We start from the raw sequence: 27,407 nt of genomic DNA on the forward strand, positions 1-27,407 counted from the left end.
GACAGGTCACTGCGCAATAGACAGCAAAAGTAATGGTATCTTTTTGTAGGCACTAACAGAGGCTAACTCCACCATGGCTCGTTGGCCGAAGCCTATAGGGAAATTCATGGGGGTTTTTTCTCAGTATTTTGGGATAAATGTGTCACACCCTGATCTGTTTCACCTGTCCTTGTGCTTGTCTCCGCCCCCTCCAGGTGTCGCCCATCTTCCCCATTATCCCCTGGGTATTTATACCTGTGTTTTCTGTCTGTCTGTGTTAGTTTGTCTTATATGTTCCAAGTCAACCAGTGTGTTTTTCCCCGTGCGCCTCCCTTTTCTATTCTCTTTTGTTAGTCCTCCCAGTGTTGACCCTTGCCTGTTTTCTGGACTCCGTACCCGCCTGCCTGACCATTCTACCTGCCCTGACCTTGAGCCTGTCTGACACTCTGTACCTCCTGGACTCTGAACTGGTTTTGACCTTTTGTCTGTCCATGACCATTCTCTTACCTACCCCTTTTGGATTATTAATAAATGTCAAAGACTCAAACCATCTGCCTCCCGTGTCTGTATCTGGGTCTCGCCTTGTGCCCTTATAAAATGTTGAAAATAAGGTCTGTGGTAAACACAAGCTTAGGAGATCTTAAGCATTTTGTTCTATGAGATCATGTTCATCAGCTAACATCACTTTATCAATTTTGAAGCATTTATGTAATCAAAACAAGCACATAAAGGCTTCATAATTCATAAAGTTCATGTTAACTGACTGATATTATTTCACAGAACGAAACGTATAAGATCTGCTCAGTGGCGTGTATTCATGGATGCCAAGGGAAGCCAGACTTCCCCCAATATTTGACCAATACATTTTTTTTAATGATAAAATAATGTCTCTTTCGTCTCTCTGTGTTTTCATAATTGTACGTCTATTCGCAAGTGGCTTAATCTCACAGGAGAAATCATCAGAGCAAGGGAAACAGCGCCCCTCCGTCTCAGTATGTGTAGCATATCTGACGCTAACTGGAACTAAAGAGCATGACATGTTGCCACTATACCATTTGATTGATTGCTGCCAGCAAGCATTTGGCCTTTGGCCTTTTTACAAAAAATAAATTAGCCAATCAGCGTTGAGCTGAGCTGAGCTGTTGTTGTCCAAGGGAGGCCAGTTTGGATTTGGATTCACACCAATCAAATCACATCCTAAGCAAAACATCATTGTCAGAAAAACGTGTCTGTTTCTGGTCTGTGGTGATGTCCCGCAGTAGCTAGCTTGCTAAATCGGCCCATTTCTAAGTCATGGATGGAGATGGGGATTTGGACCTGTGGTTTTGACTTAATTATCTGTACCAGCCTCCACTCTTCTGGGAAGGCTTTCCACTACATGTTGGAACATTGCTGTGGGGACTTGCTTCCATTCAGCTACAAGAGCATTAGTGAGGTAAGGTACTGATGTTGGATGATTAGGCCTGGCTCACAGTCAGTGTTCCAATTCATCTCAAAGGTGTTCGATGGGGTTGAGGTCAGGGCTCTGTGCAGGCCAGTCAAGTTCTTCTACACCAATCTCAACAAACTATTTCTGTATGGACCTCGCTTTGTGCACGGGAGAATTGTCATATCTATTTATTTTTATTTTATTTCACAATTTAGCAATTAAACACTGGAGTGATAGATGTGCAGAAGATGAATGTGCAAGTAGAGATACTGGGGTGCAAAGGAGCAAAAAGTAAATAATATGTGGGTGAGGTAGTTAGATGGGCTATGTACAGGTGCAATGATCTGTGAGCTCCTCTGACAGCTGATGATTAAAGTTAGTGAGGGAGACATGAGTCTCCAGCTTCAGTGATTTTTGCAATTCGTTCCAGTCATTGGCATCAGAGAACTGGAAGGAAAGGCGGCCAAAGAGGAATAGGCTTTGGGGGTGACCAGTGAAATATACCTGCTGGAGCACGTGCTACGGGTGGGTGCTGCTATGGTGACCAGTGAGCTGAGATAAGGTGGGGCTTTACCTAGCAAAGACTTATAGATGACCTGTAGCCAGTGGGTTTGACGACAAATATGAATCGAGGGCCAGCCAACGAGAGCATACAGGTCGCAGTGGTGGGTGGTATATGGGGCTTTGGTGACAAAACGGATGGCACTGTGATAGACTGCATCCAATTTGTTGAGTAGAGTGTTGGAGGCTATTTTGTAAATGACATCGCCGAAGTCAAGGATCGGTACGATAGTCAGTTTTACGAGGGTATGTTTGGGAGCATGAGTGAAGGATGCTTTGTTGCAAAATAGGAAGCCGATTCTAGATTTAATTTTGGATTGGAGATGCTTAATGTGAGTCTGGAAGGAGAGTTTAAAGTCTAACTAAACACCTACGTATTTGTAATTGTCCACATATTCTAAGTCAGAACCGTCCAGAGTAGTGATGCTGGACGGGTGGGTAGGTGTGGGCAGCGATCAGTTGAAGAGCATGCATTTAGTTTTACAAGCATTTAAGAGCAGTTGGAGACCACGGAAGGAGAGTTGTATGGCATTGAAGCTCGTCTGGAGGTTAGTTAACACAGTGTCCAAAGAAGGGCCAGAAGTATACAGAATGGTGTCGTCTGCGTAGAGGTGGATCAGAAAATCACCAGCAGCAAGAACGACATCATTGATGTATACAGAGAAAAGAGTTGGCCCGAGAATTGAACCCTGTGGCAGCCCCATAGAGACTGCCAGAGGTCCGGACAACAGGCCCTCCGATTTGACACACTGAACTCTGTCTGAGAAGTAGTTGGTGAACCAGGCGAGGCAGTCATTTGAGAAACCAAGGCTGTTGAGTCTGCCGATAAGATGAAGAATGCATGTCTATGAAAAATACATGGCTGTGTGCTCGATTTTATACACCTGTCAGCGACGGGTGTGGCTGAATTAGCTAAATCCACAAATTTGAAGGGGTGTTCACATACTTTTGTATATATAGTGTATATTTTCCAACTGGCATGAAACAATTGAAGTTCAGATGTTGCCTAGTAGACTCATGTTAACTAGCTAGCTTAGCTGGTTCATTGTTGCCCATCCGAGGTAAGAATTTTAGCTAGATAGCCTATGAAAACAAAAACGAATAGCGTACTGTATGACAGAGACACAGACTATTTTGCCAACATGAAAGAGAGGAGGATGGCATTGGCGTTCAGTAGTCACACACACACACACACACACAAATCAGTGCGATGGACAGCCACATTATATTTAGCAACATTGATTGGACAAAATCGTTTCTGGTATCTTAAAGTTTGTTATTAGTGTATTAAACTAAGCATATATAGCCTTGTTGATTTGATGATGTCTAAATATATAAGTTGCAACGGTGCTGGAAGGTGAGACAGTGCTTCTGTTGTCTTTGTGTTGACTTGTGGTAACTCTGTGGTTCTAAATCAGTAGCTGTTTAGCAAACTGTTGAAAATATTAACTTGTTGCATGTCTTGTAACTGTTTGTTACATGAAATATTTGCTTTGTGGACTTCACCGGACAGATATTGCTCTCTGGTTTTGTGATGAAACAAAACAAAGATGAAACAAACTTATGTTTAATTTCATTTTTTCTGCCACTGTGTGACTATTGTCTTTTGGTTGACACAGCTTTATTGTAAACTCAGCAAAAAAATAAATGTTTCCCTTTTTCAGGACCCTGTCTTTCAAAGATAATTTGTAAAAATCCAAAAAACTTAAGATCTTCATTGTAAAGGGTTTAAACACTGTTTCCCATGCTTGTTCAATGAACCATAAACAATTAATAAACATGCACCGGTGGAACGGTCGTTAAGACACTAACAGCTTACAGATAGTAGGCAATTAAGGTCACAGTTATGAAAACTTAGGACACTAAAGAGGCCTTTCTACTGACTCTGAAAAACACCAAAAGAAAGATGCCCAGGGTCCCTGCTCATCTGTGTGAACATACCTTAGGCATGCTGCAAGGAGGCATGAGGATTGCAAATGTGGCCAGGGCAATAAATTGCAATGTCTGTACTGTGAGATGCCTAAGACAGCGCTACATGGAGACAGAATGGACAGCTGATCGTCCTCGCAGTGGCAGACCACGTGTAACAACACCTGCACAGGATTGTTACATCTAAATATCACACCTGCGGGTACCGGATGGCAACAACTGCCCGAGTTACACCAGGAACTCGGGCACTGATGGAGGAATCCCTCCATCAGTGCTCAGACTGTCCGCAATAGGCTGAGAGAGGCTGAACTGAGGGTGTGTAGGCCTGTTATAAGGCAGGTCCTCACCAGACATCACCGGCAACAACGTCATCTATGGGCACAAACCCACCGTCGCTGGACCAGACAGGACTGGCAAAAAGTGCTCTTCACTGACGAGTCGCGGGTTTGTCTCACCAGGGGTGATAGTTGGATTCGCGTTTATCGTCGAAGGAATGAGCATTACACCGAGGCCTGTAAACTGGAGCAGGATCGATTTGGAGGTGGAGGGTCCATCATGGTCTGGGGCAGTGTGTCACAGCATCATCGGACTGAGCTTGTTGTCATTGCAGGCAATCTCAACGCTGTGTGTTACAGGGAAGACATCCTCCTGCCTCATGTGGCACCCTTCCTGCAGGCTCATCCTGACATGACCCTCCAGCATGACAATGCCACCAGCCATACTGCTCGTTCTGTGTGTGATTTCCTGCAAGACAGGAATGTCAGTGTTCTGCCATGGCCAGAGAAGAGCCCGGATCACAATCCCATTGAGCAAGTCTGGGACCTGTTGGATCGGAGGGTGAGGGCTAGGGCCATTCCTCCCAGAAATGTCTGGGAACTTGCAGGTGCCTTGGTAGAAGAGTGGGGTAACATCTCACAGCAAGAACTGGCAAATCTGGTGCAGTCCATGAGGAGGAGATGCACTGCAGTACTTAATGCAGCTGGTGGCCACACCAGATACTGACTCTTACTTTTGATTTTTACCCCCCCTTTGTTCAAGGAACACATTATTCCATTTCTGTTAGTCACATGTCTGTGGAACTCGTTCAGTTTATGTCTCAGTTGTTGAATCTTATGTTCATACAAAAATTTACACATGTTAAGTTTGCTGAAAATAAACGCAGTTGCCAGTGAGGACGTTTCTTTTTTTGCTGAGTTTATATCACGGTGGCGTATGAGCGAAAAGGTTATAGAGCAAATAACGCAAATATCACAACATAGGTTGTAATATGGCTTTTTGGTTGGCTTCCACAGTAATACTACCCATACACAGCTACTGCTCCTAAGCTTGTGTTAACCTCAGACCTTATTTTCAGGGGTATATCCCAAAACCCCATTCATACCCCATTAATTTACCCATAGACTTTGGCCAATGAACCAGAGGTAGAAAATTCAAACATATTTCTGTTTTTTAGGACTGCAAGCTGGTGATCTCTATAGCGAACAGTAGTTTTCTGACGATTTAGCTAGCTAGCTGTTGTAGGCTAGTGTCCATAGGCTGCAGCAGGTGTTATCGAAAAGGACGTTGTTGCTAATTTGTTAGCTTCACCCGTTTCAAGATTAACTTTCAACAAGAAGTTACATTTCAAATGAACATCATCTGGTGAGTGGAACTATGTTTTTTATAGAATGTTTCTTCTTCATTCAAGTGGTATACAAGTATTTTATTTATTATGGATCCCCATTAGCTGCTGCCAAAGCAGGAGCTACTCTTCCTTGGGTCCAGCAAAATTAAGGCAGTTAATACAATTTAAAAAAACATTACAATACATTCACAGATTTCACAACACACTGTGTGCCCTCAGGCTGGCATTTTCTTCTGTTCAAGCCATTCTACTCCACCACTACCACATATCTACAGTATTAAATCCATGTGTATGTATAGTTTGTATGTTATCCTGGGTGTGTGTACGCATGTGGCTGTGTTCCCCGCTGTTCCATAAGGTGTTTTTTTATCTGTTTTCTAAATCTAATTTTACTGCTTGTGTCAGTTACTTGATGTGGAATGGAGTTCCATGTAGTAATGGCTCTATGCAGTACTGTGTGCCTCCCATAGTCTGTTCTGGACTTGGGGACTGTGAAGAGACCTCTTGTGACATGTCTTGTGGGGTATGCATGGGTGGCCGAGCTGTGTGCCAGTAGTTTAGACAGACAGCTCGGTGCATTCAACATGTCAATACCTCTCATGAATAAAAGTAGTGATGAAGTCAATCTGTCCTCCACTTTCAGCCAGGAGAGATTTACATTCATATTATTAATATTAGCTCTCTGTTTACATCCAAGGGCCAACCGTGCTGCCCTGTTCTGAGCCAATTGCAATTTTCCTAAGTCCTTTTTTTGTGGCACCTGACCACACGACTGAACAGTAGTCAAGGTGCGACAACACTAGGGCCTGTAGGATCTGCCTTATTGATAGTGTTGTTAAGAAGGCAGAGCATCGCTTTATTATAGACAGACTTCTCCCCATCTTAGCTACTACTGCATCAATCTGTTTTGACCATGACAGTTTACAATCAAGGGTTACTCCAAGCAGTTTAGTCATCTCAACTTGCTCAATTTCCACATTATTTATTACAAGATTTAGTTGAGGTTTAGGGTTTAGTGAGTGTTTTGTTACAATTACAATGCTTTTAGTTTTAGAAATATTTAGAGCTAACTTATTCCTTGCCACCCACTCTGAAACTAACTGCAGCTCTTTGTTTAGTGATGCAGTAATTTCAGTTACTGTAGTAGCTGACGTGTATAGTGTTGAGTCATCCGCATACATAGACGCTCTGGCTTTACTCAAAGTCAGTGGCATGTCGTTAGTAAAAATTGAAAAAGGGGACTAAACAGCTACCATGGGGAATTCCTGATTCTAACTGGATTATATCTGAGAGGCTTCGATTAAAGAACACCCTCTGTGTTCTGTTAGGCAAGTAACTCTTTATCCACAAGCGGTATACAGTGGCAAGAAAAAGTATGTGAACCCTTTGGAAATACCTGGATTTCTGCATTAATTGGTCATAAAATTTGATCTGATCTTCATCTAGGTCACAACAATAGACAAAGAGTCGGCTTAAACTAATAACACACAAACAATTATACGTTTTCTTGTCTTTATTGAACACACAGTGCAAAAGTTCACAGCGCAGGGTGGAAAAATTATGTGAACCCTTGGATTTAATAACTGGTTGACCCTCCTTTGGCAGCAATAACCTCAACCAAACGTTTTCTGTAGTTGCGGATCAGACCTGCACAACGGTCTGGAGAAATTTTGGACCATTCCTCTTTACAAAACTGTTTCAGTTCAGCAATATGCTTGGGATGTCTGGTGTGAACCCCTCTCTTGAGGTCATGCCACAACATCTCAATTGGGTTGAGGTCAGGACTGACTGGGCTACTACAGAAGGCGGATTTTCTTCTGTTCAAGCCATTCTGTTGTTGATTTACTTCTGTGTTTTGGGTTGTTGTCCTGTTGCGTCACCTAACTTCTGTTGACCTTCAATTGGTGGACAGACAGCCTAACGTTCTCCTGCAAAATGTCTTAATAAACTTGAGGAATTCATTTTTCCGTTGATGATAGCAAGCTGTCCAGGCCCTGAGGCAGCAAAGCAGCCCCAAACCATGATGCTCCCTCCACCATACTTTACAGTTGGGATGAGGTTTTGATGTTGGTGTGCTGTGCCTTTTTTTTCTCCACACATAGTGTTGTGTGTTCCTTCCAAACAACTCAACTGTAGTTTCATCTGTCCACAGAATATTTTGCCAGTAGTGCTGTGGAACATCCAGGTGCTCTTTAGCGAACTCTAGGATTCTTCTTAACCTCATTAAGCATTCTGCGCTGTGCTCTTGCAGTCATCTTTGCAGGACAGTCACTCCTTGGGAGAGTTGCAACAGTGCTGACATTTCTCAATTTATAGACAATTTGTCTTACTATTGACTGACCTTTAGAGATACTTTTGTAACCCTTTCCAGCTTTATGCAAGGCAACAATTCTTAATCTTAGGTCTTCTGAGACCTCTTTTGTTTGAGGCATGGTTCACATCAGGCAATGCTTCTTGTGAATAGAAAACTCAAATTTTGTGAGTGTTTTTTATGGGGCAGAACAGCTCTAACCAAAATCTCCAATCTCGTCTCATTGATTCGACTCCAGGTTAGTTGACTCCTGACTCCAATTAGCTTTTTGTCATGTATACTGCCTCTCCGGCCTCTAGGTCATCAGGCTGCTGATTATCTCGCACACCTGTCACCATCGTCAAGCGCACCAGCGCCTCATGGCACTCACCTGGACTCCATCACCTCCTTGATTACCTTCCCTATATCTGTCACTCCCCTTGGTTCATTCCTCAGGTGTTATTGACTCTGTTTTCATGTCGGTGCGTTGTTTGTGTTTCGTGTTCATTGTTTTCTTTATTTATTAAAACACTCACTCCCTGTTCTTGCTTCCCAACTCTCAGCGCACTTGTTACACTTTTGGAGAAGTCATTAGCCTAGGGGTTCACATACTTTTTCCAACCTACACTGTGAATGTTTCATTGATGTATTCAATATAGACAAGAAAAATACAATAATTTGCGTGTTATTAGTTTAAGCAGACTGTGTTTGCCTATTGTTGTGACTTAGATGAAGATCAGATAAAATTTTACGTCAAATTTACGCAGAAATCCAGGTAATTCCAAAGGGTTCACATTTTCTTGCCACTGTACAAGGATTGCCCCAACTTCCAAGAATCCCTAAGCTAACAAGAGCAATGTTGTTAGCTTAGGGATTCTTGAAAGTCGGTACAATCCTTGTATACCACTTGAATGAAGATAAATTCAATTTTTGTCAACTCCGTAAAACAAACTCTGTCAGATTTTTGTCTAATGTCTGAGGGCTGAAAAATCAATTTTCTATATTTTACAAATGCTTTAATTGAACTTTTATCTTTCGAGGCAAAAACACTATGTCCTTTTTTGAGTATCTGTTGACTAACCCCTTTTGTCATTATTATTAAAAAATATTTGTATCACTGTTCTGCAACATATGCTCAAACTATTTCATGTGCTAGATCTAGTGGATAATGTTTGCTTTATAAATATTGTTCTATGTCCTGAATCTAGAAAATCATGCTAACAAAATTTGCCCTGGAGCATTATATAGCTCTATAAAATAAAACAAAAATACGTTTGGAGATTTGAGTCACATTTGTTTATATTCTAATGATAGAATTAAACAAGGCCTTTAAACAGTTGGACAATACATGTAAATATGAAATGCCTTTTATGATATCTGACGGAGTTGGCATGAATCCAGTTAGTTGCATTTTATGAAGAATTTAAACAAATTCTTTACATGTGTGATAGTGGATACTTTGGTCTATCAAAATATATATTTAAAATGTTGTCAATATTAAGACAAATATTTGTGGGAAAAAAGTCGAGATTTTCCTGTCTTGTAAGAATCCCTGAGCTATATCTCAGAAAATAACTTGCGTGTGAAACATTGTTGCATTTAAGATTTTAGATCACAGATTATTTGGTGTGCTGAACTTGAAAAAGATGTTTGCAATGAGAAGTAATAGCTAAACATTTTAACTGGGAAATGCTTAGCCTATTGGTTGTGTTTTTGTATTCTTATGATTGGAACCTACCTGCTAATTATGTCAGAGTGAATGTGCTGCTTATTCATTAACATCCTGCTGTGTGTGACTGCTGTCTTTCTATCGGCCCTCTGTGTGTTTTACAAAAGGTGTTCTCTCTTACATGGAGTGTGCTGGTATTATGTACACTTTCCTTTCAGCATCATGAGCATGGCACACTCACATCCTTTGACGTGTCACTGTTGTCGCTTTTGGTGATAGTGGGATAGTGATGGCGTTAGGCTGTGAAAGCAGTGTGGTTGTTGTTGCCGGTAGCAATATCTGTACGGGTGCTGTCTCTCTGAGTGGCAGCCAAAAGCGTGGCTCAGCCTCAGGCATGTTTGATTCAGATGGGTGCATTAAGTGATCCAATGTTTCTGTTATTATTCTTGATTTGAGAGTTTGGTACAATGTAGTTGGAAGATCTTTTTTTTTCTTCCACTGAAGGCCTCGGTCCAATAGCGGTTCCAATACGGTACACCATTGACTCAACCAACCATGTGACGCCAACCATACAGAAAGAGTATCACAGAACTGAGCGGCTGAATGTAGGGAGAATTCTCATAATGATAACAATAACAAGATATTACATGATAGTAATATGATAATGCGCTGTCGGACTGTCTATCTTCGGTTGGATTTGGAGCTGAGAGAGAGATGCTCTCGGGCGTATTTACTCAAACACGCTGAGTGCTCTATTTCTATTGATCAAATCAACATTGAATGGCAGGCAGGCTATGTCTGGAGCCATTCTGAGGGTGGCAGGGAGGACGCAGCCACAACAGCACATTACCCACACATTACCATCCCAATGTGAGTGTCATGTCTGAGAAGAAGTGTATTAATAAAGTTGTGCCTACCTGAATGGCAACAGAAATGAAGAGGAAGGCAGCAGTCAAACTGAGGTAGGGACTGTGTCGCATCACCAGGATGAAGCCCTTGTGGAACGGGATCTGCTTCTCCGTCTTCGAAATGTACGGATCTGTGCGAGGAAGAAAAGGAATAAGATCCGAAAGTGTCGAAAGAGACGGTTTTTATCCAAGACCTTAAATCAAGCCCATAAAGCACCATGCATTCTGTGATGAAAGAATATACAGTAGCATGAGTGAGACACGTATGGGGGATTTTGTTTCCAATCTGGCAACCCTGTAGCTGCCCCTGCATTGCAGCATTGCTATGCTCTGTCTGTTCCACAGGGTTTGCCACTACAGAGAACCAGAACTAACAGGTTCACTGGTGGTGAGGTCAGCAGTTCACTGATAGCCTCCATGTGCATGGAAAAAAAAGACGTATTCATTTTTTTACCCTTATTTTAGCAGGGAGTCCCATTGCGACCAAGGTCTCTTCTCTTTTGCAAGCGAGCCATGCATCTCACAATTGCACAGACCTATGGGGGGTAGATTCTCTCCTTTCACACTTAATACTTAATTCTTTATTGTGCTTTTTTCCCCTGAGCTAGATAATCATTGGATAAGGCTGGAGCTAGCTAAATAGTCTAAAAACAATGTGACTGAGTGCTACTGTGCTTACTGGTACTTTGCAAATGAGGTTAGAGTGAAATATGAGAGGGGGAAGAGAGCACACACACTTGCTGGGGAAAAGTGTGCACAAACACACACACACACAGGCTTCCAGAGTGGCGCAGCGGTCTAAGGCTGCGTCACTACAGATACTGCGTCACTACTGATCCTGGTTCGATACCGGGCTGTGTTGTGAGACCCATGAGGCGACGCACAATTGGCCCAGCGTCGTCCGGGTTAGGAGAGGGTTTGGCCGGCCGGGATGTCCTTGTCCTATCACGCTCTAGCGACTCCTGTGGCGGGCCGGGCGCATGCACGCTGACACGGTTGCCAGGTGTACGGTGTTTCCTCCGACACATTGGTGCGGCTGGCTTCTGGGTTAAGCGAGCATTGTGTCAAGAAGCAGTGCGGCTTGGTAGGGTCGTGTTTCGGAGGACGCACGGCTCTCAACCTTCGGCTCTCCCGAGTCCGTATGGGAGTTGCAGCGATGGGACAAGACTGTAACTACCAATTGGATATCACGAAATTCGGGACAAAAAGGGGGTACATTAAAAAATATTATAATAAAATAAACACACATGCAAAACACACACACACACACACACACACACACACACACACACAGAGACTCACCATCTCTCTCTTTGACTCCCAGGAACATGACCACAGTGCAGATGAGAAACACTCCTCCTATAACACCAGCAGCGATCATATACACCTCCTTCTGCAAGAGGATAAAGGTAGAGAGAGAAAACAATCATATACTGTACACCTCATTCTAGGTGTAAACCTCATTCTAGAGTATATACACCTCATTCTACAAGGAGGATAGAGAGCATATACACCTCATTCTACAAGGAGGGTAGAGAGCATATACACCTCATTCTACAAGGAGGATAGAGAGCATATACACCTCCTTCTACAAGGATAGAGAGCATATACACCTCATTCTACAAGGAGGGTAGAGAGCATATACACCTCATTCTACAAGGAGGGTAGAGAGCATATACACCTCATTCTACAAGGAGGGTAGAGAGCATATACACCTCATTCTACAAGGAGGATAGAGAGCATATACACCTCCTTCTACAAGGAGGATAGAGAGCATATACACCTCCTTCTACAAGGAGGATAGAGAGCATATACACCTCATTCTACAAGGAGGATAGAGAGCATATACACCTCATTCTACAAGGATAGAGAGCATATACACCTCCCTCTACAAGGAGGGTAGAGAGCATATACACCTCATTCTACAAGGAGGATAGAGAGCATATACACCTCATTCTACAAGGAGGATAGAGAGCATATACACCTCATTCTACAAGGAGGATAGAGAGCATATACACCTCCTTCTACAAGGATAGAGAGCATATACACCTCATTCTACAAGGAGGGTAGAGAGCATATACACCTCATTCTACAAGGAGGGTAGAGAGCATATACACCTCATTCTACAAGGAGGGTAGAGAGCATATACACCTCATTCTACAAGGAGGATAGAGAGCATATACACCTCCTTCTACAAGGAGGATAGAGAGCATATACACCTCCTTCTACAAGGAGGATAGAGAGCATATACACCTCATTCTACAAGGAGGATAGAGAGCATATACACCTCATTCTACAAGGATAGAGAGCATATACACCTCCCTCTACAAGGAGGGTAGAGAGCATATACACCTCATTCTACAAGGAGGATAGAGAGCATATACACCTCATTCTACAAGGAGGATAGAGAGCATATACACCTCATTCTACAAGGAGGATAGAGAGCATATACACCTCATTCTACAAGGAGGATAGAGAGCATATACACCTCATTCTACAAGGAGGATAGAGAGCATATACACCTCATTCTACAAGGAGGATAGAGAGCATATACACCTCATTCTACAAGGATAGAGAGCATATACACCTCATTCTACAAGGATAGAGAGCATATACACCTCCCTCTACAAGGAGGGTAGAGAGCATATACACCTCATTCTACAAGGAGGATAGAGAGCATATACACCTCATTCTACAAGGAGGATAGAGAGCATATACACCTCATTCTACAAGGAGGATAGAGAGCATATACACCTCATTCTACAAGGAGGATAGAGAGCATATACACCTCATTCTACAAGGAGGATAGAGAGCATATACACTTCCTTTTACAAGGAGGATAGAGAGCATATACACCTCCTTCTACAAGGAGGGTAGAGAGCATATACACCTCCTTCTACAAGGAGGGTAGAGAGCATATACACCTCATTCTACAAGGAGGATAGAGAGCATATACACCTCATTCTACAAGGAGGATAGAGAGCATATACACCTCATTCTACAAGGAGGATAGAGAGCATATACACCTCATTCTACAAGGAGGATAGAGAGCATATACACCTCCTTCTACAAGGATAGAGAGCATATACACCTCATTCTACAAGGAGGGTAGAGAGCATATACACCTCATTCTACAAGGAGGGTAGAGAGCATATACACCTCATTCTACAAGGAGGGTAGAGAGCATATACACCTCATTCTACAAGGAGGATAGAGAGCATATACACCTCCTTCTACAAGGAGGATAGAGAGCATATACACCTCCTTCTACAAGGAGGATAGAGAGCATATACACCTCATTCTACAAGGAGGATAGAGAGCATATACACCTCATTCTACAAGGATAGAGAGCATATACACCTCCCTCTACAAGGAGGGTAGAGAGCATATACACCTCATTCTACAAGGAGGATAGAGAGCATATACACCTCATTCTACAAGGAGGATAGAGAGCATATACACCTCATTCTACAAGGAGGATAGAGAGCATATACACCTCATTCTACAAGGAGGATAGAGAGCATATACACCTCATTCTACAAGGAGGATAGAGAGCATATACACCTCATTCTACAAGGAGGATAGAGAGCATATACACCTCATTCTACAAGGATAGAGAGCATATACACCTCATTCTACAAGGATAGAGAGCATATACACCTCCCTCTACAAGGAGGGTAGAGAGCATATACACCTCATTCTACAAGGAGGATAGAGAGCATATACACCTCATTCTACAAGGAGGATAGAGAGCATATACACCTCATTCTACAAGGAGGATAGAGAGCATATACACCTCATTCTACAAGGAGGATAGAGAGCATATACACCTCATTCTACAAGGATAGAGAGCATATACACCTCCCTCTACAAGGAGGATAGAGAGCATATACACCTCATTCTACAAGGAGGATAGAGAGCATATACACCTCATTCTACAAGGATAGAGAGTATATACACCTCATTCTACAAGGAGGTTAGAGAGCATATACACCTCATTCTACAAGGATAGAGAGCATATACACCTCATTCTACAAGGAGGATAGAGAGCATATACACCTCATTCTACAAGGATAGAGAGTATATACACCTCATTCTACAAGGAGGTTAGAGAGCATATACACCTCATTCTACAAGGAGGGTAGAGAGCATATACACCTCATTCTACAAGGATAGAGAGCATATACACCTCATTCTACAAGGAGGGTAGAGAGCATATACACCTCATTCTACAAGGATAAAGAGCATATACACCTCATTCTACAAGGAGGGTAGAGAGCATATACACCTCATTCTACAAGGATAGAGAGCATATACACCTCATTCTACAAGGAGGATAGAGAGCATATACACCTCATTCTACAAGGAGGGTAGAGAGCATATACACCTCATTCTACAAGGAGGATAGAGAGCATATACACCTTCTTCTGCAAAGGCAGGAAGAAAACAAGAGTGTGAATCTATCCTTTATTTGTTTATTTGGATCCCCATTAGGTATTACATTACACTACTCTTCCTTGGGCCCACTATCAATATTTTTGTCTTCGGTTACAGAAGGAGCACATCTGTACTGAGCCTTCCTCAATTTCTATTTTGCAACTTCACCCAAATACTGCACTTCAACTGTTATCAAAAAGTCACATTAGAAGATATCAATGTGTTTTTTGAGCCTGTCATTTTACGCTAGCACTCCTTACATCGCTCCAGCAGATACTAGATCTCATAAATAACTCAACAGATTAGATAAAAGCAAGTTCATTCTGATCCTTAAATACAGTCTACCAAAATACTATAGAGCCTTGAAGATTTCATGTTAACCCCAACAGGAACTGAACTGCCCTAAACAAATCCAGGCTTGTTTGCTATTTTTCCATGCGGCGCAGCTAAGTGGTTTATTATTATTTACTCACATCAAACGTTCTGCCAGTTTCTGAGGGACTGGAGAACTCGCCCAGACGAATGTGCCACCCTCACCCGCAAACTCAGAAGAATCTAGTGGTGACAGTGCTCCAAGTTTATGTGGTTGTGTGTTTGTGTGTAAGTGCTCAGCATGGCTACAGAGGGCCCTGCGTGGTGAGAGAGCCGAACCATCAAGGTTTACCCAGAATCATTTGGAAAGGCACCACTTGAGCCCCTGAATAGCCGCGGCATGCCCGAATCCAACACGGAATAGTTTGGGCTGGAGCCCGCTCGCCGCGTTTTACCCATGAACCCATAAACCACCTTTGCATTCACAAGATTCACAGCAGGGTCTCTGGGTTGTCTCAGTGATGTTTTCATTGGCTATAGGTAGTATACTGCTAAGGAAATGAACAACCAGTTCAATTCAAATGTAATGTTCCGGTCTGGATTTGGCTGGAAATAGATGTTCAATATTGCTAGTCCCCTAATCCCAACAAACTGCATGTCGAGTTTGGGGTCTGGGGTTCATTCAGGTGTTTTTGAATGTGATTAAAAATAGCCTTAATCACAAACAGACTGTGGTCACCCCCTCATTGTAGGGAGGGGTCTCTTATTTTAGGGAAGGGGTTTGATGACTGATGTCAGGGAGGAACCCCTTTTTGTGACCAGTGCCAGGGGAGGGGAGGGAGCTGTGGCATAGGCTCTTATTCATCCTATGGTCACGTCAAACCCAGGATGATAAATAATATATGTCTATAAAGCCCTCTTGGAGTTGGTACTTGGTAAGACTACATTTCACCGCTAGACAGTCTGCAAACACAAACTTCATATTCATCATATTCCTTTTAGTTTCAACAAATCACTCATTTTATACTTCTTGACCTTTGACTTGTTTCCTGTTTGTTTCCTTGCAACTTTAAGGCTTTAAAAAAGTGAAGAAAAAGGAAAAGATGACCCTGAAAGTGCAGCCCTGAGGTAGTTGAGGACAGTACTGTCAGTTACAGTTACTTTCAAAATTGGATCACCATGGTAACACCCCAGGTCAGGTTGTTTGTTGTCGCGGTGACACTTACAGCATGTGACAGGAAGTCCTGGGAGTGAACGATTCTCTTGACGATCTCGGCCCCGCTGCCGTTGCCTAGGTGACCGGTGGACATGTTGTGGTGGGGGCAGTGCTTCAGGGTGTGGGCGCTCGCCACAATCTGACCCTGGATGGCAGCACCTACGAGAGTACCCAGCACCTCCAGGGTCATACCTGCAATATAACACATTTATTACAGTATTAAGTACTATCAAAACAGAATGACAGAATAGTGCCTGAATTTGATTAACAAATGTAAGGTCTGCTTAATAGTGACCTACGATAGGCTGTGGCTGAGTCTCTCTCCTTCTGGTCCGTACTGAGGAACATGGTGAGGGCAGAGTAAGGCACATGGAAACACTGGGAAACACAGAAGAAACACAGAGGACATGATTAAATATAGGACAGAGGGTCAGAGTCCATATAATTTCCACTTTTTGGGGATATTTTATGTTCCACTTAAGACGATGATTCACTGCAACATTAACTTTTAAGATCCTTAAGTTTAAGCTACAAATATACTTTTTTTGCATAGGCTGCATCTCAATCCACCGCATCCGTTTATGCTGGTTTTCCGTGGTGGAAGGTAGGCGAGCTACAGGGGTGTTTGTCGGACCATGAGATGTCCCAAAAATCGGTCTTCTCATGAAAATGTCTGTAGCATCTGAAGTGTTCGGACAACAAACTAATATGACCCCACTATGGAAAGGGGAGATTCTCATGAACAAGATGGTATTCTGGAGGTAGTTTTGTGCCAACAAAAAAAAGGGGTTAAATGTGTGTCCAAAAAACACAAATATTTCTGTCACGGGCGTCGTATGAATTGGACCAAAACGCAGCGGGAATGTGAATACTCATCTTCTTTTAATGAAGGAAAATGTAAACACTTAACAAAACAACAAACATCGACGAGAAACAGTCCTGTCAGGTGCAACAAACACTAAACAGGAAACAACTACCCACAAATCCCATAGAAAAAAACACCCCTCTTAAATAGGACCTTCAATTAGAAGCAACGAGGAGCAGCTGCTTCCAATTGAAGGTCAACCCAATAAACACCCCATAGAAATAGACATACTAGAACTAACATAGAAATAGATTAACAAGAACATAGCCCAACAAACCCTGAAACACTCTAAACAAACACCCCCTGCCACGCCCTGACCAAACTACAATAATAAACAACCTCTTTTACTGGTCAGGACATGACAATTTCCTTAGCTTTCTCCGAGACATAGGAAAGACACTTCAAAACTTTATTCCTTATGATAGATTTTTTGACTGTCTGTTTTGCCATTTATGAATGTGCATTCCATGTGTTTCAATGGGCTATAGTAGTAAAGTCCAAATTCAATATTTAATTATATTTGTTTATATATACAGGGGTCCTAAAATTCCTAACCACCAACCAAACGATCCATGGTATGACCATCTTAAAAACAATTCCATATGTTAGCTTAGTAGACCCCCCCCGTCCCCCGTCTGTAAACCTCAGCTCTCTGTTTTCCTCTCAAGCTGCCCAGTAGAACAGTCAGCAACTATTCGCCTTCAACCCCAGCCTTTCTTCTCCTTTGTCATTTACACAACAGCTCAGTCAGCATTGTGGCCGAACGATGCAGCAAACGAACAACTGACCGAGCATCCAAAGAGACAACAGAAATAAACGCTGCCGTGAAAGACTGTCCCAGCCCTTCTCCTTCTCTTCGGCCCAGGGCGGGATGGAGGGATGGCCAACCATGTCATTTGTAGGGCCTTGTTGTAAAAACTAAATGTATAGAATCCAATTTGACCAGAGCTTTGACTCACGTAAAAGGATTGGTCATCAAATCCTGATTGAATGATTACACTGGCCTGTTTTTTTTATTGTCGCTACTGTAGGGCTTTAAAGTGATAACAGCCGTGCGTTCTCAGTCTCTCACACACAAAGACAATGAAGGGAAGCTAAAAGTGGTAACCAGCATTTACCCATCCAGCGGTCTCTGGCAGGGCCGAGCATATACTTATCAAGTAGTTAGAATGACATGTCATTATAGGCCATCGCAATGTGGCTACGATGGGCAGTGGGCAACATGCTCTTTAGCATATGTTAAAAAGATTAGAGAGAGAGAGAGCAGAGGAGAGAGTGAGTGAGAGAGAGAGTGCAGAGAGAAAGAGAGAGAATGAGAAAAAGAGAGAGAAAGAATGGGAAAGGGTTTGAAGCTGTACCTTAGTAACAAAATAAACCTAAATAAACACACTTGTTTGAGGTGACCGATCAACAAGGTTTGATTTTATGACATGTTGGCTCTGCTCACTATAGATTTGTGTTGGGTTCTGCAAGTCATCTCTGGTTATCTGTATCTTTTCTGGCAAATAAAAAGCTGTATCCAGGAACAATGGTAGGTGTATACTATGAGTAAACAAAGTCAGTGTTGAATAGTGTTAGATAAGATACTGTATCTGAGAATGAGGATGTGTAAATGGTTGTCCTTGTGGGCCAACGCTCTTGTCGTAGGTAGCTGGCTGGTACTCACAGTGATAAGTGTCTGGTAGAGGCAGTAGAAGCCCAGGTACCAGATGAAACGTCCGTTTGTGAAGGGAGGAACAAACCAAAGGTAGAAATAGGAGACCACCACAAACGGAGTACAGCCCACCATCCTACAGAGAGAAAAAGGGAGGGCAGGGTTATTGTTCTTATTGCATATCTTAATGGCCATTGTTTGAGCAAACATTTGAGTCGAATTTGGTATATTTTTTTTATTGTGAAACTTTGGCCTCATTATGGGTGACATGACAATTTACAGTGCCTTGCAAAAGTATTCGTCCCCCTTGGCGTTTTTCCTATTTTGTTGCATTACAACCTGTAATGATCAGGGTACAGATCAGGGTTGGGTTATAAAAAAATATCTGAAACCTTGAACATCCCACAGAGCACCATTAAATCCATTATTAAAAAATGGAAAGAATATGGCACCACAACAAGCCTGCCAAGAGAGGGCCGCCCACCAAAACTCACGGACCAGGCAAGGAGGGCATTAATCAGAGGGGCAACAAAGATGCCAAAGATAACCCTGAAGGAGCTGCAAAGCTACACAGCGGAGATTGGAGTATCTGTCCATAGGACCACTTTAAGCCGTACACTCCACAGAGCTGGGTTTTACGAAAGAGTGGCCAGAAAAAAGCAATTGCTTAAAGAAAAAAATAAGCAAACACGTTTGGTGTTCGCCAAAAGGCATGTGGGAGACTCCCCAAACATATGGAAGAAGGTACTCTGGTTAGATAAGACTAAAATGTAGCTTTTTGGCCATCAAGGAAAATGCTATGTCTGGCGCAAACCCAACACCTCTCATCACCCCGAGAACACCATCCTCACAGTGAAGCATGGTGGTGGCAGCATCATGTTTTTCATCGTCAGGGACTGGGAAACTGGTCAGAATAGAAGGAATGATGGATGGCGCTAAATACAGGGAAATTCTTGAGGGAAACCTGTTTCAGTACTCCAGAGATTTGAGATTGGGACAATAACCCTAAGCATACTGCTAAAGCAACACTCGAGTGGTTTAAGGAGAAACATTTCAATGTCTTGGAATGGCTGTTTCAAAGCCCAGACCTCAATCAAATTGAGAATCTGTGGTATGACTTAAAGATTGTACACCAGCAGAACCCATCCAACTTGAAGGAGCTGGAGCAGTTTTGCATTGAAGAATGGGCAAAAATCCCAGTGGCTAGATGTGCCAAGCTTATAGAGACATACCCCAAGAGACTTGCAGCTGTAATTGCTGCAAAAGGAGGCTCTACAAAGTATTGACTTTGGGGGGTGAATAGTTATGCACACTCAAGTTTACAGTTTTTTTGTCTTATTTCTTGTTTGTTTCACAAGAAAAAATATGTTGCATCATCAAAGTGGTAGCCATGTTGTGTAAATCAAATGATACAAACCCCCCCAAAATCTATTTTAATTCCAGGTTGTAAGGCAACAAAATAGGAAAAATGCCAAGGGGGTTGAACACTTTCGCAAGCCACTGTATCTCAGCAGGCTAGTTTAGACAACTATGTATGAAAGCCTGTAAACCTGTTAGGCCAGTGATAGATTGATGGTGTGTGGGCTGTTTTGGGAGAGATGGATTGGGTGTTTGTGACTCTGAAGGTATCCGTTCTGAGTTAGTGTGGCGGCACAGTGGGAGAACAGGAAGATGCACTATGCCACAGGATCGCTAACCTGCATGATCATGAGCTTTATTCAGGCACGCACGCACACACACACACACACACGCACACACACACACACAGGCATCTCAGGACAGAATAATTATTTTGCATTGTGCAGTTTGGAGGATGTGGGGAGCTGTGTTGTCTATGTGTAATTCATCCAGATACAAGTGGTACATACTGTATCATTATGGGCTAAGGAAACAGCTGTGTGTTTCACTGTGGAGAGAGAGAGAGAGAGAGAGAGAGAGAGAGAGAGAGAGAGAGAGAGTGGGGAGGTTGTGGACTAGTGCACTTTCCTCCAGTCATCAATGACTAGCTCATCTATAACCACTGAGTTATACACAAATAGGCTCTAATTCTTTCCCACTAAAGCAACATAGACTAGGAGCCGAAGACGGACACCCAAAAAACTAAGCTATATCTTAGGTTAATCTGATAACATCTGAGTATCTGAGTATACTGAGTATCTGTACATCATAAAGTTCACACTTAGGAAAACATCCTTATCATAAAGACTCAAGTCCAACCACTGCTCTGCAGCTGTAGTGTCAACTAAGTACATATAGTTAACACAACTAAGCAAGTTTTTGCTAGCTCAACCACATCCTCTACGCACCACTCTAAAATAGCCACAATCGTGTTGTTTTGGTGACGACGCCAAAACGTTTCCACAATGGACCTGAACTCTAACCTTTGACCTGATAGGACCCCAAGGTGTTTGACCCCCATCCACATACTAAACCCCACACCCTCTGCTCCAGTTGCCCTCACTCCAGACCTGTCCTGCCCTAGAATTCAGTTCAACTAATAATAGATAGAAAGTTAATTGCATGGATTTTTTCCCTATTAATAATGTAAAATTAGCAGCTGTACAGAAAGACTCATGTGAAGGCCAAATTACAGAGGAGGAACTTATTGATGCAATTAAAGCCTTTAAGTCTGGGAAAACTCCAGGGCTGGATGGCATACCAGTTGAGGTATATCAAACCTTTTTGATGTACTCAGAGGACCGTTATAAGCATGTTTTAACCACTCCTATAAAAATGGTAGATTATCAGATACTCAACAAGAAGGTCTGATTTCATTATTACTGAAACAGGACACAAGTGGTAAATATATATAAGATCCAGTTCATTTAAAAAATTGGAGACCCCTTACACTTCAGTGTTGTGATTGTAAAACAAACATTCTAGCAAAATGCATAGCGCATAGAATTAGAAAGGTATTGTTATCCATCCTTTTTTTTACATGGACGATACATTGGAGATAATATAAGACAAGCACTGGAAACAATAGAACAATATGAAAAATCTGGGAAACTAGACATTGAAAAGGATTTTGAAAAAGTACAACTGGAATTTATATATAAATGCCTGGAATATTTCAATTTTGGAGAATCTCTTATACAGTGGGTTAAAGTTATGTATAGTAACCCTAGGTGTAAAATAGTAAATAATGGCTACTTCTCAGAAAGTATTAAACTATCAAGAGGAGTTAAACAAGGTTGTCCGCTATTGGCATATCTATTTATTATGGCCATCGATATGTTAGCTATTAAAATCAGATCCAACAATAATATCAAGGGGCTGGAAATCCAGGGCCTAAAAACAAAGGTGTCACTGTATGCTGATTATTCATTTAAATGCACAATTTGGATCCCTCCACAGCCTCATAGAGGATCTAGATACTTTTTCTAACCTCTCTGGATTGAAGCCAAATTATGATAAGTGTACTATATTACGTATTGGATCACTAAAAAATACAACTTTTACATTAACATGTAGTTTACCAATAAAATGGTTTGACGGTGATGTGGACATACTCGGTATTCATATCCAAAAAGAAAGAAATTATCTCACTACAATACATTTTAATAGAAAGTTACCATGGAAAGGAAGATATCTGTCTATTTGTGTAAAAATCACACTGATTTACTCTTTAGTCATATCCCAGATTACCTATTTGCTTGTGGTTTTGCCTACACCTAGCGACCTGTTTTTTAAATTATATGAGCAAACAATATACCATTTTATTTGGAATGGCAAGCCAGACAAAATTAAACGGGCATATTTATATAATGAATATGAACTCGGAGGGCAGAAATGATTTAATATTAATGCATTAGACCTCTCACTAAAGGCTTCAGTCATACAAAAGTTATACTTAAATCCAAACTGGTTCTCTAAGAGATTAGTAAGAATGTCTCATCCCATGTTCAAGAATGGCCTTTTCCCCTTTATTCAGATTACAATCTCTCACTTTCGGTTGTTTGAAAATTAAATAATCTTTAAAATATCGCTATTTTTAAAACAAGCCAGAGAAAGTTGGTTGCAATTTCAGTTTAATCGACCAGAAAAGACAGAACAACTAATTCCAAAAATATTATGGCTAAACTGAAATATACTAATTGTTTAAAAATATATATATATTTGGAAAAAATATTTTAAAAAGGTAAAGCATTGTAAATTATATCATAAATAAGACTGGTGGAGTTATGTCCCACATGCAGCTAACAAAAATATATGGAAATGTCTGCTCTACCCAAAATTACAACCAATTAATTGCAGCATTACTGCAAAAATGGAAGAAGCAAGTGGAGGGGGAGTAAGGTCTGTCGGCCCGGCATTATAGACCAAAATTGGTTAAAGAAAATTTTGATAAAGACAAAAGTATACCAGTTTCATTTAAAGACCAAAAAATTGACAGCTGTGCCATACAGAACGCAAAATAGTTGGGAAGAGATTTTTGATGTACCGATTCCAAAGCACAAAGCACAAATTATGCTGGATTCAAAACTTAGAATTTAAAAATGTAACTTATTATATAGCTGAAGAATTGCAACATTTACGTGGAGCTAACTCTGCAAATAGCTCTGCTGGGTGATTTGAAAAGTCATAGTCAATCAATCAATAATATAATAATAATTTTAGCAAAAAAATGTATCTTTAATTTACAATCTGTAGAAAATATGAGAATAAAAAGGTTCAGAACTTTTGTGAAAAATCACAGCACAGTTGAAAATATATGGTAAATATAAAGAAAAACTGGATGGTGTTAAGAGATAGATGGGAGGGGTTTTGTGGGGCTGAAGGGTGGGACTAAAAACAACAAGATAACTCATGTAAAATATACCGTGTCATTAAAATGTATATAGGTTCAGAACTTTTGTGAAACAGCACAGTTAAAAGTATATGGCAAATAGAAATCAAACTGGATGGTCTTCAGAGACAGATGGGAGGGGGTTGAGGGTAGCTGAAGGCTGGGATTAAAAACAAACAAAATATAACTATTGTAAAATACATTGTGCCCGTAAAATGTATATAGTATGTAAAAGCTGGAAGTAGAAGCCCTAAGTGTTGTTGTCCTTTAGTTTACTCCAATTAGGGGAGGGGTGGTAGGGTTAGGGGAAAATAATCAAATAAAATATATATTTTTACTTTATTTTTACTATTTTCTACATTGTAGAAAATATTTATATCTGCATATTAAAGCTGATCTACCCCCCACCCCCAAAAAAAGAACAGATAGAAAGAGAAAGAGGGATTATAGAGAAAGCGAGAGATAGAGAACTGAGAGAAAGCAGGAGAACGAGGTAGAGAGGGGACAGAGAGAAAAAGAGAGAAAGAGGTAGAGAGAGGTAGAAAGTGGTGAGTTCTGGTACAGTCCAGCTCTCCCTGTGACACAGAGGCCTGTCCTTAGTGATTGTTCAGCCACACAAAGAGAGTGACAGGGCTGCCTAGCACTGGGGCTGGGGCTGGGGTTGGGCCTGCTGCTGTATAGGCTGGTCATGGGAGGGTTGAAAAGGCACAGTGACTGAATGGAACAGTTATAATGTTAGAATAGACTGTTAGAATGTTAGAATGTTCTGTAAAATGGCTCACAGGATGGGTAGTAAAATAATCCAATGGGAGTTTTTCGAAAAGGGAAGTAGGGCAAAACACATGCACCCAGGCAGACAGACACAGAGACTGAGACCAAAGCAAGGAAGGGAATTGAGCTCCATCACACTCTCAGAAATGGTGAGTGAAATGTCCCAGTTTTATCTAAACGTTCCTCTCTGTTGGCATGGCGGGCTCTAACATAACAAACACAGTAGTACCCAGGGGTACCCACCGGGCACGGCCATAAACTGCTCAGGACACACACACACAACCGGGCACAGCCCCGGTGTTCTGCCACAAACTGCTCAGGACATAGATACTGATCCCTTCCTGTCTGTCTGATGATGTCACAGCCCAGGTCCAGGGGACTTCCTGTCTGATAGTTAGAGGGGGTTTCCCTCAGGAGTTAACTAGAGGGAGGGTCTGGCTTTCTCACGGCGCTGATGATCATCATACACACACACACACACACACACACACACACACACACACACACACACACACACACACACACACACACACACACACACACACACACACACACACACACACAACCGGGCAGGGCCACAGTGTTCTGCCACAAAAACACTCAGGACACACACACACACACACATACACACATACAGTGGTAATCAAATCAGTAATGCTGTGATCTGGTCTCTCTCTAGCCTGTCAGCTTGTCAGTAATCTATGGCTTATAAAGCGTATACAGCACTACCTCAGTCACATCAGAATCAGCACTAAGTACTCAACCAGTACTTATTGTAAGTGAGTCGTGTCAAGCCAGTACGTTTACACAGCTTTGAGCTGACACACACACACACACACACACACACACACACACACACACACACACACACACACACACACACACACACACACACACACACACACACACACACAAACACACTTTAGAGCTGACACCTAGGGTTACGGTTACGTTTGATGTGGTGCTTTTGGTAAACACTCTCTGCAGGTCTACAGTTATAAGGATACAGCTGTGGATTACAAATATAAAATAAAAATGTATTCGTCACATGCACTGAATACAACAGGTATAGACTTAACCGTGAAATGCTTGCTAACGAGCCCTTCCCAACGATGCAGAGTTAAACAATAATATTTGTTTTTTAAATAGTAACACAAGAAGAATAAAATACATATATAGTGGCAAGAAAAAGTATGTGAACCCTTTGGAAATGCCTGGATTTCTGCATAAATTGGTCATAAAATTTGATCTGATCTTCATCTAGGTCACAACAATAGACAAACAGTCTGCTTAAACTAATAACACACAAACAATTTTACATTCTCGTGTCTTTATTGAACACACCGTGTAAACATTCACAGTGTAGGGTGGAGAAAGTATGTGAACCCTTGGATTTAATAACTGGTTGACCCTCCTTTGGCAGCAGTAACCGCAACAAACGTTTTCTGTAGTTGCGGATCAGACCTGCACAACGGTCTGGAGAAATTTTGGACCATTCCTCTTTACAAAACTGTTTCAGTTCAGCAATATTCTTGGGATGTCTGGTGTGAACCGCTCTCTTGAGGTCATGCCACAGCATCTCAATTGGGTTGAGGTCAGGACTGACTGGGCCACTCCAGAAGGCGTATTTTCTTCTGTTCAAGCCATTCTGTTGTTGATTTACTTCTGTGTTTTGGTTCGTTGTGCTGTTGCATCACCAAACTTCTGTTGAGCTTCAATTGGTGGACAGATAGCCTTACATTCTCCTGCAAAATGCCTTGATAAACTTGAGGAATTCATTTTTCCATTGATGATAGCAAGCTGTCCAGGCCCTGAGGCAGCAAAGCAGCCCCAAACCATGATGCTCCCTCCACCATACTTTACAGTTGGGATGAGGTTTTGATGTTAGTGTGCTGTGCCTTTTTTTTCCCACACATAGTGTTGTATGTTCCTTCCAAACAACTCAACTGTAGTTTCATCTGTCCACAGAATATTTTGCCAGTAGCGCTGTGGAACATCCAGGTGCTCTTTTGCGAACTCTAGGATTCTTCTTAACCTCATTGAGCATTCTGCGCTGTGCTCTTGCAGTCATCTTTGCAGGACGACCACTTCTAGAGAGAGTAGCAACAGTGCTGAACTTTCTCCAATTATAGACAATTTGTCTTACCATGGACTGATGAACATCAAGGCTTTTAGAGATACTTTTGTAACCCTTTCCAGCATTATGCAAGTCAACAATTCTTAATCTAAGATCATCTGAGGTCTCTTTTGTTCGAGGCATGGTTCACATCAGGCAATGCTTCTTGTGAATAGTAAACTCAAATTTGGTGTTTTTTATAGGCAAGGCAGCTCTAATCAACATTTCCAATCTCATCTCACTGATTAGACTCCAGGTTAGCTGACTCCTGACTCCAATTAGCTTTTGGAGAAGTCATTAGCCTAGGGGTTCACATACTTTTCCCAACCTACACTGTGAATGTTTAAATGATGTATTCAATATAGACAAGAAGAACACAATAATGTGTGTGTTATTAGTTTAAGCACACTATATTTGTCTATTGTTGTGACTTAGATGAAGATCAGATCAAATTTGATGACCAATTTATTCAGAAATCCAGGTATTTCCAAAGGGTTCAGATACTTTTTCTTGCCACTGTATATACAGGGAGTAACAGTACAGAGGCGATGTGCAGGAGTACGAGGTATTTAAGGTAGATATGTACATGAAGGCAGGGTGAAGTGATAGATAATAGATAATAATAAGAGTAAAAAGTGACTAGGCACTCCCTGTTCACTCGTGAGTGAACAGGGAGTACAGGGGGGGACTAAGCACACAACCTGAGGGACGACGCGGCGGAGGGGTTGTTGCCTACCCTCACCACCTGGGGCCGTCCCGTCAGGAAGTCCAGGATCCAGTTACAGAGGGAGGTGTTCAGTCCCAGGGTCCCCAGCTTGGTGAGGAGCTTGGAGGGGACTATGATGCTGAAAGCTGAGC

The 27,407-nt window shown here is 41.9% G+C and overlaps 1 protein-coding gene across 1 annotated transcript in view; it reads right to left on the reverse strand.

Annotated features, from left to right (window-relative positions):
* The window catches only part of LOC115174470 (major facilitator superfamily domain-containing protein 2B), a 42,376-nt gene that overhangs the window by 4,386 nt on the left and 10,583 nt on the right, over positions 1 to 27,407 (reverse strand). The window contains exons 6-10 of the mRNA XM_029733016.1: positions 18,886 to 19,009; positions 16,654 to 16,732; positions 16,365 to 16,546; positions 11,692 to 11,782; positions 10,399 to 10,520 (exon numbers count right to left, since the gene is read on the reverse strand). Coding sequence (XP_029588876.1) covers positions 10,399 to 10,520; positions 11,692 to 11,782; positions 16,365 to 16,546; positions 16,654 to 16,732; positions 18,886 to 19,009 — 598 coding nt within the window. The remainder of the gene's footprint in view (positions 1 to 10,398; positions 10,521 to 11,691; positions 11,783 to 16,364; positions 16,547 to 16,653; positions 16,733 to 18,885; positions 19,010 to 27,407) is intronic.

This window comes from Salmo trutta, chromosome 35 (assembly GCF_901001165.1).
Source record: "Salmo trutta chromosome 35, fSalTru1.1, whole genome shotgun sequence".
Classification (NCBI taxonomy): Eukaryota; Metazoa; Chordata; class Actinopteri; order Salmoniformes; family Salmonidae; genus Salmo; species Salmo trutta.